The sequence below is a fragment of the Crocodylus siamensis genome, chromosome 9, assembly GCF_052110815.1.
Source record: "Crocodylus siamensis isolate JL-2025a chromosome 9, ASM5211081v1, whole genome shotgun sequence".
In the NCBI taxonomy this organism is placed as follows: Eukaryota; Metazoa; Chordata; order Crocodylia; family Crocodylidae; genus Crocodylus; species Crocodylus siamensis.
Window position 1 is genome coordinate 7,334,430 of NC_143403.1, and position 14,031 is coordinate 7,348,460.

The 14,031-nt window shown below is 42.7% G+C and overlaps 1 protein-coding gene across 1 annotated transcript in view; it reads right to left on the reverse strand.

Annotated features, from left to right (window-relative positions):
- The window catches only part of PLCG2 (phospholipase C gamma 2), an 86,651-nt gene that overhangs the window by 35,616 nt on the left and 37,004 nt on the right, over positions 1-14,031 (reverse strand). Inside the window, exons 6-14 of the mRNA XM_090062969.1 lie at positions 13,475-13,559; positions 12,572-12,655; positions 10,896-10,939; positions 9,519-9,591; positions 5,944-6,045; positions 5,648-5,766; positions 3,155-3,240; positions 1,649-1,769; positions 387-555 (exon numbers count right to left, since the gene is read on the reverse strand). Of these exons, the coding sequence (XP_089919095.1) occupies positions 387-555; positions 1,649-1,769; positions 3,155-3,240; positions 5,648-5,766; positions 5,944-6,045; positions 9,519-9,591; positions 10,896-10,939; positions 12,572-12,655; positions 13,475-13,559 (883 nt within the window). The remainder of the gene's footprint in view (positions 1-386; positions 556-1,648; positions 1,770-3,154; positions 3,241-5,647; positions 5,767-5,943; positions 6,046-9,518; positions 9,592-10,895; positions 10,940-12,571; positions 12,656-13,474; positions 13,560-14,031) is intronic.

The following is a 14,031-nucleotide window of genomic DNA, read 5'->3' on the forward strand; positions in this document are numbered from 1 at the left end:
TGACATTTTAGAAGCTGAAAGGAGACCTTTAGAAAAGAGCTGACATTTCTTCTTGCACTTAAATCAACCACATTAATTACTAAGAAAAATCAAATAGCAAGCAATTTAGTATGTAATTTATCAAAACTCCATAAAATGTTGCCAAGTGCTAGTAACATGCACTTTGAGCAACAGCCTCTTCCATCCCAGAGGAGCCCAAAATGCTTTATAAACATTAGTTAATTAAACCCAGGTTTTGCTCATTTTATATGTGGCAACTACAGACTTGTCCAATGTCACATAAAAGCTAAAGCAGCAGAGCCAGGAAAGGAATCCAGAGTCTTGGTTCCCACCATCCTGTTTAAAGGTACCACAATACACTGTGAATCCTGGAAAATGAAACATGCCTTAATGATAATTTTCTCTTTCAGCTGAGTTGGTGATGGCAGCTGATCTGCACTGGCTTCAATAGGCTTTGTCAGAAGCTGGTCCCCAAATACATCCTTGAACACCTTGGCCATGTGTCGCTGCTGTTCCACACTGCAATGCTCTTCAATTGAGAGGATCACAGGGAAGCTGGGACAAAGAGAACAGAGAGGCAGCATTCAACATCTGTTCCTAAAAAAGGGCTGGGGTGGGGAGGGAAAGCCAAAACAAATGGAGAGAGGAATGCATACACCCATAACCACTAGATGACAACATGCTCCAAGGAGAGTACAGGCACTCAGGGAAATTGTCAGTGTACTCATTACCTTGTGGTTTGAGGTGTTTATGGTATAACAGGAAGCTTGGGTGCACCCATGTTGACACAAACATCTAGTCACTGAGACGATGATACGCATCTGCAACTCACTCTGTCAGACAGACTCGGAAAACCCTGCATTTCAAGGCATGCCTGTGCTCTTTACATAGCTCCCTAAATCCCATCCACTTCAGAAGTGTTGCCAAACCAAAAATAAACCACTGCCTTTGCCAGGTTGTAGCTGCTGAGTACAGGCTAAGACTCATACTGCTGTCAACAGGTGCTTGGGGAGGAAGTCTTTCACTTTGACAGAAGTACTGCAGTCTTTGTTCAACCCCCAAGGGGAAACATTTGAGGATGGAACAATGTCTTCTTCTCTCTATGGCCAACCAATTACACCACATGGGAATGAAGACAGGAGCCTTGCAACCCTAGCTCCTTCCCAATCAAGAGATAAGAAAAGGGTTAGAGAGGTATCTCAGCACAGAACTGGAAAGGCAAAGCTGGGACACTGCTGTCAATTCAGGTCACCAGAGCCAGAAGTTCACAGAAAGGTTTCCCCATCTCTCCATTAAGGAACTCACCTACACTAGTAAGTTAGTGGCTTTGAGTTTCCATCTCACTAACACTGCTCAACATTTCCAATAGTTTAAAAATCACATTATTGAAAACATTTGGTATCACAAGGTTGTCTATACAGGCAAGGTCTCATGCAGGGAGATGAAGAGCCCCTTTTGTGTTTTCTAGCTCTCCCAGCAGCACCCTGAAATGTTATGGGCCCTCTCCTGCAACTTAAATATACCAAGATTTGTGTCTCTTGGAGTATCACAGAAACCACGCTATGGAAGGTATAGACATTTTGGCCTTTTCATGAATCCAACATGAACAGTAAGGAAACACCAGCCTGTGAAGTCAAGAAAAACTTACTCAGATGTGACAAATGCATGATCCTTGATGGCCTGCACCACATCATCAAATTTGATTTTTGTTGTCCGAGTCCATCCATGATAAATTATCGGTTTCCCATCAGGACCATCCCAGCAATCCACTAATGAGCACAGCAGGAGGGAAAAAAATAGAGGCAAGGTAATTATTTAAACAACTCCAATGTGTATAGCCCAACTCTATCCAGTGCCTCCAAGTGTTCTATACAATTCATCATATACTTTTATATTTTGTTAAAATGCTCCTTGAAATAGATTGATGTTCCTTACAGAGAAGATTAAGTTTGTTTAAGTATCAAACACAGAACATAACACAGAATTTTCAAAAGTTAGAAACCAGGAAACAAGGGGCGTTCTTACACAGTGTCAGGCACTTTGAAAAGCACCCCGCGCAGTGTTGCTTGCAGCTGTATAAGTGGCAAAATGCACGTCAGCGCAGAGAAAATGGCGGCAGCGTGGTTTTGAACTAACATACCTCGGAGGTGCTTTAGTTCAAAAGCGTACCACCACCATGTTCTGCGCGCTGACCTGCATTTCGCTGTTCATACACCTGTATGCAGCGCAGCGCAGTTCACCTCAGCTCGCCTGCAGAGCAAACTTGATTCATCAAGTCTACTCTGAAGCGGCCGATCTCCAGCATGTTGTGGGAAAAAAGTATGTGTATAAATGCCCAAGGAATTTAGACAGTTGTTTAGACTGTTTACTACCTATATTCACAAGTAGTAAATCTGCTCCTACTATTTGGAAGTTTCTCCATTTACAGCTTATCCCAGTTCTCAAGTCAGCACTTTATACAGGTGCTCAGTTAGCAGATTAATAACTATACCATGGGGCCTCTTGTAACTATGGGAGAGAGAGAGGAAGAGAGCGGCTGATCAGCCAGTAGCAAGATAACTTCTGAACGGTGCCGAGCAGTGCCTGGCCAAACAACCTGCATAAAATACCATAAAGTGTGGACAAACCCTTCAGAGGATATCCTTGTAGTTACTGGAGAAATTAATTTTATAGACTCTTAGCTGGGCTGACACTATTTTCTGTGTGGTACCAATACCAACACAGAGGGGCTGCAACCTGGTGCTCATGAAACAAATGTCCATCAGCATAACTGCATCAATTAGCTGCAAACCTTCATCATAAATGTTCGTCGTAAAGTTATTTACTGGGCTTTAAACCATTTGCTTTCATCTGGTAACTGTGACAATTTGTCACTGGTGTATACCCTGAGCTAGGTTTGAAAAGGGCTAGTTAGACTTCTAAGGAAAGAAAAAGAACAAGTGCATAGTGGAATACATGGGCACTCCTGCAAAAGCTGGTTCAAGGAATTAGCACATCATTTAACAAGAAATGCATGACCCTGTGTTTAAACCCGCCCTCCCCCACCCCCAGAGCTCTTGTTTGTGTCTGTGCTTAGCTATCAGAGGAAGCTCCACCTAGGTGGGGAACAAAACCATTCTTTCATCACATGCCAGTCCACGAGCCTCTTACTCACACTCAATACAGCGACATCCCATGCGAAGGCACCTGATATAAGCTTCTGTGGAGGATTCACTTCGAAGCTGGTCCCCGGTGAGGTATCTAAGCAGAAAAATGAGACTGCAAGTTAGGAAAGGCAACGATGCCAACATGTTCCCCCTGCCCCCCTTTTCTATCTGATAACTGATAGTTTTCCTATTATAGAAAATCCTGCTTCCTATTATCTGGGCTAGGAGTCTGCTTATTTAGAGTTCACAAAGAACAAATCTTGAAAGACCCACCAGAATGGCTAAGAGTAAGGCAGGCCCCACTATAGAAATTTTCAGCCACATTATTTCTTAAAGGTTTTTATGTTTAAGGAAGAGTTGATAGCAACTTAAACTCCTAATAACAAGGAAACTTGCACCCTCAGCAAGTTTGCAGATGACACCAAGCTGTGGGGAGTAGTAGATACACTGGTGGGTAGGGCCAGGATTCAGAGTGACCTAGACAAATTGGAGGATTGGGCCACAAGGAATCTCATGAGGTTCAACAAAGACAAGTGCGAAGTCCTGCACTTAGGACAGAACAATCCCATGCACTGGTGGAGGCTGGGGGTGACTGGCTGGGCAGCAGTTCCTGGGGGTACAGTGGACAGTCAACTGAATATGAGCCAGCAGTGTGCCCTTGTTGCCAAAAAGGCTACGGCATACTGGGCTGCACTGGTAGGCGTGCTGCCAGTAGGTCAAGAGAAGTAATTATTCCCCTCTATTCAGCACTGGTGAGCCCACATCTGGAGTGCTGTGTTCACTTTTGGGCCTCCCGCTACAGAAAGAATGTGGACAAGTTGGAGAGAGTCCAGCAGAGGGCAATGAAGATGGTTTGGGGTCTGGGGCAAATGACTTCTGAGAAGAGGCTGAGGGAACTGGGCTTATTGAGTCTAGGGAAGGGAAGACAGAGGGGGTTTAACAGCAGCTTTCAACTACCTGAAGGGGGGTTCGAAAGAGGATGGAGCTGGACTGTTCTCAGTGGGGGCAGATGACAGAACAAGGAGCAATGGGCTCAAGTTGCAGCAAGGGAAGTTTAGGTTAGATATGAAGAATACTTTTCTCACTAGCAGGGCAGTGAAACACTGGAACAAGTTACCCAGAGAGGTTGTGGCTGCTCCATCCTTGAAGGTTTTTAAGACCCAGCTAGACAAAATCTTGGTTGGGATGATCTAGTTGGGGCTGGTCCTGCTTTGAGCAGAGGGTTGGACTAGATGTGACCTCCTGAGGTTCCTTCCAAAACTACCTTTCTGTGATTCTCTGAAGATCAGAGTGAGGGCTGACATCTTCGGGCATGCCCCACGGGCACTCAGTTTCTACAACCCATATCAGCCACATTTATCTCCTTCACTGGAAACAACCCTTTCCACTTTGGAACAGCACAAACTGTTACACCCCCAGTCTGTATTCCAGCATCTCCCCACTGGCACCCTGCACTCCCTCCGGATCTGGCAGAGCTCAGCACAGCACTCGTCACCTTTCCAGTCACACAAAGGTCGTGGCATTTTCCACCCCAAAACAATCTGGCCACATTAAAGCAATATTACATCCTGGTTTTAGAAACTGACTGGAGGCCAGTACTCCTGGGTTCCGTTCTTGGTTTCTGCCACAACTTTCCTTTGAAACTGTAGGCAATATAAGTTTGAAATACTATCACCATCCTTCTCTAGAGCTGTGTTTAAACAAAGATGCATGCACAGCTGACTACAATGCTGCAGTACAGGTGGCATAAGGAATACCAGTACAATTCTGACCCCTTATATACAATACACAATAAGACACATGCATCCCAGAAAGAACTTTTACCCCAATTCTGCAACTTGCACTGAGACAAAAGTCCCACTACTGAAGTGGCTTAAGATTTGCCTCTTAAAGTCTCATAAAACCTAGACACACTAGGTCTGAACTGGGCAGTACGTGCAGGGCTCTTTGAAGAGCCCTGACTCCTAGGGCACATCTAGATGAGCATGCACGTGCGCTTTGCAGGGCCTCAAAGGCTTCTGAGGTGCTGCAAAACACATTGAAAGGTTCTTCACTCTGCATATTTGCAGCACAGAGCCAGAACATGCGTGCAGGGGCATTCCCCAGGCACAAACAGCAGTGGCACATAGTTGTGCCACTATCTGTCCCTGGGGAAAACACATGTGCACACTTGTCTGGACACACCCCCAGAGTTATTTACAGGAAGCAAGAGTCTGAGCATAGACTAATGGCTACAGTTCTCTTCCATTTTCTCCTGGAAAGGCTTTTTTTGCTTTGTATTTCTTGAAAATACAATTCACTACTTCTCAAGACTTTTTTTTTTTTTTTAAAGTTTTCAGAAAAAGGTCAGTGACCACTGTCAGGTGCATATGCATAACCTCCCATGGAGTCTTCAGAAAGCCAGACTGCATGTTCCTGGCATAACTTGGACTTTTTTCTCTTAATATATACCAGGTCTATCTGATCAGAACTAAAAGACCAAGGTATTTAAAAAAACTTACGTGTTGTGAGAGGAAGAGATCCAGTAGTGGGACAAAGGGTTATTCATATCCTGGGGATCTATTGCATCATATTTATCATCCCAAATACTGTTTTCTTTTGAGAAAAGGTAAGTCAGGAACTAAAACATAAAGATAGAGACTGGATGTAAATGTATTTGGTTGCAAGAGGGAAAAGAATACAAAACATTAAAAAGAGCAGAGTTCACAGAACTTGCTCTCTAATCAGCAAACTACAATTTACAGGAAATAAAAAGAGAAAATATAGATAACTAAAAGAAATTATCATATTATCTCACCTCATCTACAAAGAGGAAAGGCTCAGCAGTTTCTCTCATAGTGTCATCTATAAACTTTGTCATTCGTTCTCTGACTTTACTGATATCCTGTGCCCAAGATTCCTTTAAAAGAAAAAAGAAAAAGTTATCGTCATTTGTTTCCACTGCCAAAAGCATAATAATGCTCCTTATGTGTATACTATATAAAATAAAAGAGAGAGACTTTCAGAGCAGCAATCAACTGAATGGCTCTCATCTGGCTATAGTTAGTTGCTGTATCTTCTGTTTCACCCATCCAGCCTGGTTCGGGCTATAGCTGTACTTAAAATGATGATGTCTGGGATCACATACAAATGCAGTCACATACCAAAGAGTGAATGAAACTGGCACACTCAGAGGTTTTGCAAATCCCTCTGGCCACCTGACATTAACTGGTGCTATCTCATTAGTGCAGTAGGTAGCACATCAGCCTTATAATGTGAAGGTTGTGAGTTTGATCCCCACACAAGGCAGAAGTAATATTTTTCCTTTTTCAAATATATAGGGAGGATAAAGGAAACACTGGGAAATGTGGGGCCCCTGCAACATCCTCTGGGCAATCTGGTGGTTGTGCCAGAAGAGAAAGCAGACCTCTTTAACCAATTCTTCACCTCCATTTTCTTGGGCAGGGACTGGGACTTCCCCACCGTGATGCAAGACAGACTTGAGGGGAATGCCTCCAGACCTCAGGTTGGGGAGGACCAGGTTAGAGAGCTTCTGGAGGGGCTAGACGTGTTCAAATCAGCGGGTGCAGATGCTCTCCACCCCAGGATGTTGAGGGAGCTAGCAGGGGCTATTACAGGGCCTTTGGCACGGCTTTACAAGCGCTCGTGGTGCTCGGGCCAGGTCCCAGATGATTGGAAGATAGCCAACGTGGTCCCCACCTTTAAAAAAGGGAGGAGGGAGGACCCGGGCAACTATAGGCCCGTCAGTCTTACCTCAGTCCTATGGAAACTCTTTGAGAAGATCATCAAAGAGTTGGGCCAGCCTCGGAGATGATGCTCAAGGGCAACCAGCACGGTTTCATTAGGGGCAGGTCATGTCAGACCAACCTGACTGCCTTTTATGATCAGGTCACAAAAGCAATGGATGCAGGTGTCGCCGTGGACGTAGTCTTTCTGGACTTCAGCAAGGCCTTTGACACAGTCTCCCACCCCATCCTCATTAAAAAAATTGGGTGACTGTTGTATTCATGCCTACACAGCCAGATGGATTGCAGGTTGGTTCAAGGGTTGTACTCAGAGGATGGTGGTGGACAGGTCATATTCGACCTGGGGGGAAGTGGGCAGCGGAGTCCCCCAGGGCTCGGTCCTTGGGCCTGCGCTGTTCAATTTCTTTATCAGCAATTTGGACAACAGAGTGAAAAGCACCCTGTTTAAATTCGCTGATGATACCAGAATTTGGGGTGAGGTGAGCATGCTAGCAGGGAGGGAAAGACTGCAGCAAGACCTGGATAGGTTACAGGGGTGGGCTAGCAAAAACAGGATGTGCTTCAGTACTGATAAATGCAGGGTGCTGCACTTGGGCAGTAGTAACCAGCAGCACACTTATAAGATGGGAAACTCCCTCCTTGAGAGCACGAAGGCAGAAAGGGATCTCAGAGTCATTTTTGACTCCAAAATGAACATGGGCCAACAATGCAAGGTCACAGTTGGCAGGGCTAACTGGACCTTGTTGTGCATCCACAGGTGCATCTCTAGCAGGGCCAAGGAGGTGATCCTCCCTTTCTATGCAACACTGGTCAAGCCACAGCTGGAGTACTGTGTCCAGTTCTGTGCACCCCACTTCAGGAGGGATATGGACAACATTGAGAGGGTCCAGAGGAGAGCCACCCGCATGATCCGGGGACAACAGGGCAGACCCTACAATGAGAGACTGTGGGACCTGAACCTGTTCAGCCATCACAAGAGAAGGCTGAGGGGGGACCTGGTGACCATCTATAAACTCACTTGGGGGGACCAGAAGGGTTTGGGAGAAACCTTGTTTCCCCGAGCGCTCCCTGGCATAACAAGGAATAACGGCCACAAGTTATTGGAGAGTAGGTTTAGATTAGACATCCATAAAAACTACTTCACAGTCAGGGCGGCTAGGATCTGGAACCAACTTCCAAGGGAAGTGGTGCTGGCTCCTACCCTGGGTGTCTTTAAGAAGAGGCTTGATGCCTACCTAACTGGGATCATTTGAGCCCAGTTTTTAATCCTGCCCAGGCAGGGGGATGGACTTGAAGATCTACAAGGTCCCTTCCGACCCGACTTCTATGATTCTATGAATGTATGTGCTGTAATTTAGGTTCATCATTTTTTTCCCCAAAAAACAGATTTAATTTCAAAATAATGCAACTCTACATAAGGGAAAGCCTATATGCCGATTCAGGGATAAAAGAAGCCCTCAGCTCTAGTATAAACCTGACACAGGCAGGGGCTATATTCAGGGCAGGAAAAACCACAATGTATGCAATCTTGACCCCATCAAGGCAGGTAATCTTGATTCTGGCCTAACTTCCTAACTTTTGAATGACTCACTTCGCAGCCTTAGTGTTACTATAATGGTCACATCAAGAAAAAAAATCAAGTTCATTCAGGGAATACACAAATGTCTGTGTTCAATTTGACTGTTCAATGAGATTTGCAAACCTGGAGCTCAAAAGGGCCTATGAATTATCAAAGCTTGAACATACAGAAGATATGCCAGGCTTTCCAAAAATATGCACATGGTAACAGGAGGGGGGTTCTGCAAGATATTCTTTTATCACACCCCCACCTGGAAAATACCCTATTTTTTATATCAACCCAGGACTTTAATCAGACAGTCTAACCAGGATAAAACACACAGTTTAAACTAACCTATGTCAAACAGGATCTTGTCTTACCTGTGAATGCTGATTGTCCTCACCAGATCACTGCCAGGAGGCAGACCCTACTCCTGTTAAAATTCCCTTTGACTCAATTGAAGCCAAGATCTCAATACACTGTTTCTTTCCATGGTGCCAAGCCCCATGGGGCCATGGTGAGGATACCACCCCAAATGATTATCTGGTGTCACCCACAACAGAGCCAGGATGTCACTCCTGATATCTATGTAGTATATCTATGTAGTATCAGTCACACACTTCCATTTATGTAGCAGAAACCAAACAAAACCATGTTAACTGCAGCATCTCCCTCTCATTTTCTTTACAGAGAACTATTTCTTTACAGAGAATAAACTATCATAGAGCTGCAATTTATGCTTAATCAGTAATATCGATGCTTATCGATTTCAGTGAAATCCAAGTATGAAGTGAGATCATCTCTTTTATTGGCTCAACTTTTAGTTGGGAGAGATGTTCGGCAAGCTTTTCTCTCTCCCAGCTATAGGTTGGTCGAATAAAAGATATTACTGCATCTCACAAAACTTGCTCTTTATTCCCGGGACCAGTAGGGCTATCATAATATTACTAGTAATTTCCATGTCACCATTAGCATTGCTGTACTCTATGTCAGTCCGTGACTTCTCTGCAAAATGCGCTAATGCTAGAAGCCTTGATAAAGAGGCACTTGGGTTTCTGACCCTCTCACCTGCTGCTCATGTAGCAGAAATCTCTGGAAGTCATGTAGATGGACTGCTGAAGCATTTGGATGGTCAGTATTTCTAGAGCAGAGGGAAAGAAAAAAATTAGCAAATTTCCTGATGGTTACTGAATAGAGCAGGACAAAGGAGAACAAATATCAGCTAAGTCAGGGCCTCAGGTGGATATGGCTACAGAACTGAATCTATTCAGATCATGGACTCAAAACTCAAAACTTAGTCGAAACCTTGTTGAAGGTAATGGGTGGATGATGGTATCAGGAGTGGATTTTCAGTCTCAGAATCAAAGGTCACAGCCAAATGACTCACCACATAAGGCTGGAAAAGTGACTTAGGCTCTCTCTGTTTATCGTTTTGTAATGTGAGAGCTACATTTCCTTATGTAATCGGGGTGCTGTGAAGCTTAATTAGGGTATTGTTGAAAGTATTGTTCTTGTAAATTATTTGCATAGCCATGTGTTTTATTAAATGATACACGCACTCATTATGAGTAAGGACCACAGAATTTATTACATCAAGGGCAGCGAGTCTTAAGATACTTAAGAAGTTCCTTACATGCAACATGCAAAGTCAGGATAAACTGGCTTTACCTAGAAAAATCGTAAGTGTTCCTCACTTATATTCAGCGGCCCCTTGTTTCTTCAACATGTTGCATGTACCTTATTTGCTTAGGGAACTTGAGAATTATTACAGACAAGGAAATCAAGACATGATTTGGGTTCAAATTCTGCTTTGCCTCGACCAATCCACAATACTCCTTTCCCTTCGGGTTTAACTCCCAAAGCAAACATTCAGAGAGCCAGCTGTTGTCTTCCATTAAAGCTCTCACTGAAGTTCATCAGTAGGAAAAATTTAGTTCTTACAGCGAATCGCCCTTAATCACTTTTCATGCCAGATATTAAAATGAATATCAAAGTATAGGTAGGGCATGTTTCAATGATAAATTCTCATCAAGCAGCACAGCAATAAGAAATCCACTCTCTCTTCACTTAAAGTACCATAACACATAAACAGTGCCATCACTTCAAAGAACAGAAATAAATGGCTCCATTAGATCAGAGGATCCCAAACTTTTTCTTATGGCATACCCCTTCCAGACTTACCAGCTGCCAGCATACCCCTACCAGCATACGTTTTATATTTTAACCCCTTATATGCCAATTATTATAATGAAAATTAAATTACACAATTTCTCCCGCATACCGTCTTGTGTACTGGCAAGGTTTGTGTACCACAGTTTGGGAACCCCTAAACTAGATCATTGATTATGGGACTATGAAGTGTAGCTGCATGACAACCAGACACACACATGCGCGCGCACACACACACACATACACGTATAAAATTGTATTAATAGAAAATCTCACCCAAGAATGAACACAGAAGAATCCTTTTTGAATTCCTCAAGAATCTTGAGATAGGAATAAAAACAGAAAAGATACACAATAAAAAATCTACATCTTTTCATTCAATAATATCTACAGTGGTTTGTGCTCTCTACATGCTGTATAGCTATTTATTTTTTATTGATTTATATGCTACCCTTTTAAGTTAGCAAAATGCAGTCTGAGTTCAAATGTCCAAGAAACAAGCTGTCAAAGCTAGTGGGTACATGTCAGGAATTGTCCATGGAGAAGCACACAATTCTCGAACAAGAAACTTGACCTTGATAATTCATATTATAAAACACAAGCAGTCAATTTCCCTGGAAGCTTTTATTGCTTGATAGCCTGCAAAACCTGTAAGCACACATATACTGTATCATCTCTATTCATCTAGGTATAAAATCTAGACTAAATTGCCTCCAGGTTGGATCGGCACAGGTACAGATCTCAGGAAGTTGTTGCCAACTTAGCTGAAAAGAATTGTTAAGCAAGATGAGGAGTTTCTTAAAATAATCCACCAAGTGTGAGAACAAGAGTTCAAAGGAGGTCAGATGCTCTGTGCTTTACTCTCCCTTTAAGTAACTTTTTAATATTTAAGGTGAAAAGCTAGACTCACCCTAGAAAAAGGAGCACTTAACAAGGCAAATTGAACAAATAAGGCATTTCAGCAAGCAATATCCTACAGCACAGTTATTTGTATCAGACTGATCAATATTAAAAATATGCTTACTCTACAAAACTGAAAGGGGAAACTATGAACAAACAATTCCTGTGTCAACTGAGGTGAAGCGGCCTGAATATTAACAGTGGCTTGCATTTCTGCAGACACAATTAGCGGTATGCAATTACTACCATTCAGCCATTCGTACCAACATCTTCAAGTTTGGGTGCTGAAATTTAAGCACTTAAGAGCCAGATCCAGAAAGGTATTTAGGTGCTGAAGACCTCCTGAAATCAATAGGATTTAAGCACGGAAATCCCTCCTGGAATCTGGCCCTCATACCCACATTTACACATTTAAGTAAATACCCTGATTTTCAGTGACACGAAGCTTTTGGAGCTCCCATCAACTTCATGACTCTGGATGCAATGAACTTTTTTGGTTGCAGTGACCAAATTGTTCCCTTAGTAAATCTGTAAATACAGAGCCACGCCATTTATACAGTGCCAGGGCTGTCACAGGCATAGCATGCAGTAAGCAATTGTATGCATGCACCATCCTCCAAAGAAAATATGACAATGACTGCCCTCATTTGGTGACCAGGACATGCAAGCAAAGTTTAAAGAACGTTCCTTTGGATGCAGGATAAATCAAATCAGGAAATCATGCAAGAACAAAACCCTCATTATACTGAACATCCATTAATTAAATCCAATCCATGAACATCCTACACACGGCACAGACAAATGAGCTTGACAAACTGCTCCCAAAAGCCCCGTTAGGTGTTTGCACACTTCCACTATGAGCAGCCAAGAAGCAACACTAATTTCTCCATTTCTTTTATTAAACCAGCTATCGGTGCTGGTTGTCACCGATCCATCAAATATAGTAAGATGAATGAGCATTTTATGGTAGAGGGCAGAAGGTCCCGATTCACTTTTCATTCAACCCAAGCAAGATAACAGCATGCTCACTGGCTATTTTGAGATGAACTTACCGATCTCTGTTGTTCAAACATAATTTTCTTGTAGAACAAGTGAAATTGTTCAAAACTCAGTTCTTCCTTGGGTGCTCCCACTTCCTGTGAGAGAAAGTTGCACAGCATATTTAGAATTTCCTCTTTGATTTCTGTTGTGGCAACAAACATGTCCTTACCTTACTAGCTGCCTCACGGTGCCCAACCATGCATATGTATGGCTGTTGTGCCCTGACATCAACTATTTTGACATGCCAGTTAAGTAATTTCTTAAAATAAAGGTTATATGTAACATGAAAAAAAAGAGATGTTTTGGTTTATAGTACATTGTTTATAGTATATTGTTTCTGATCCACATCTCTGGCTTCTGACTCTTTTATCGCTGACCGGGGTACCAATGGCTAATTCACTTGCCTCTCGCAAAGTATAAGGGAAGGTGTCCCATTGACTCCTTGTTAGTAGAAGTAATGGTATTTAGGGCTTTGCAGGTGGAAATTACAGGGCAAGAACAACACAGAAAAGATTTCTAAGGTTCTGGGAGGACCAATGGCCCTCAAAATGTTATGAATAGTAGTGAAAGTTGAAATACAAGTCTAAGGGGTTGGGGCTTTTTTCATAAGGCAAAAGAGTTCTCCGTTTAAAACAGCGTGGAGACTGGAATTTGGCCCAGTACCACAAACAGGACAGTCAACCTGATTTTGGCTTTCCACAGTACTGCAATATTAGGAACTGGAATAAAAGTGATGATAAGTTTAAAAAGAAAAACAAGAAGTTGCTGAGTTACAGCCAGATCTAAACACACACATAAAAAATGTGATAATTAATTTAATTCACATTGAAAGAAGCTAAAGATCTAGACAAAATACCATACATAGGAATCAGTTACAAGTGTTAGCCAGACATCAAGTACTTAATGATAATTACCACAAACTTATCCTTCAAAAACTTCATGCTGCCTACTTTGAAGTTTACTAGTGGAAGTATGGTCTTCAGTTCCCTAATGCTGATACTGAAAAAAAAAACAAAGCAAAAAACAGCAGTTTTATTAGTATACAAGTAGCTGGCATGTATTCTTCACCAGCACAAAAGTTAAAATATTAGTACAGTTTAAATACTTTTTGTTCATTGTTCCCATCCAGCTACAACTGGTAGCTGTGGCCAGTAGATTGCTGTCTTAAAGAATATTTACCATTTTATTGCACTAACTCTGTGTGTGTGTGTGTATGTACGTACACACACACACACACACACACACACACACACACACACACACACACACACACACACACACACACACACACACACACACTGCATATGTACTCAAATATAAAGACAAGGTTTTTTCTCCCAATCAACATGGAGAAAAAGCCTTACCTTCGCGTACAAGGAAACCTCACTAAGTATATTGTCCATCATTAAGCTCCTGCCCAAAGCAGCATGTGTTCAGCAACAGAAGCCAACTGTAAAGTTGATTAAATGCA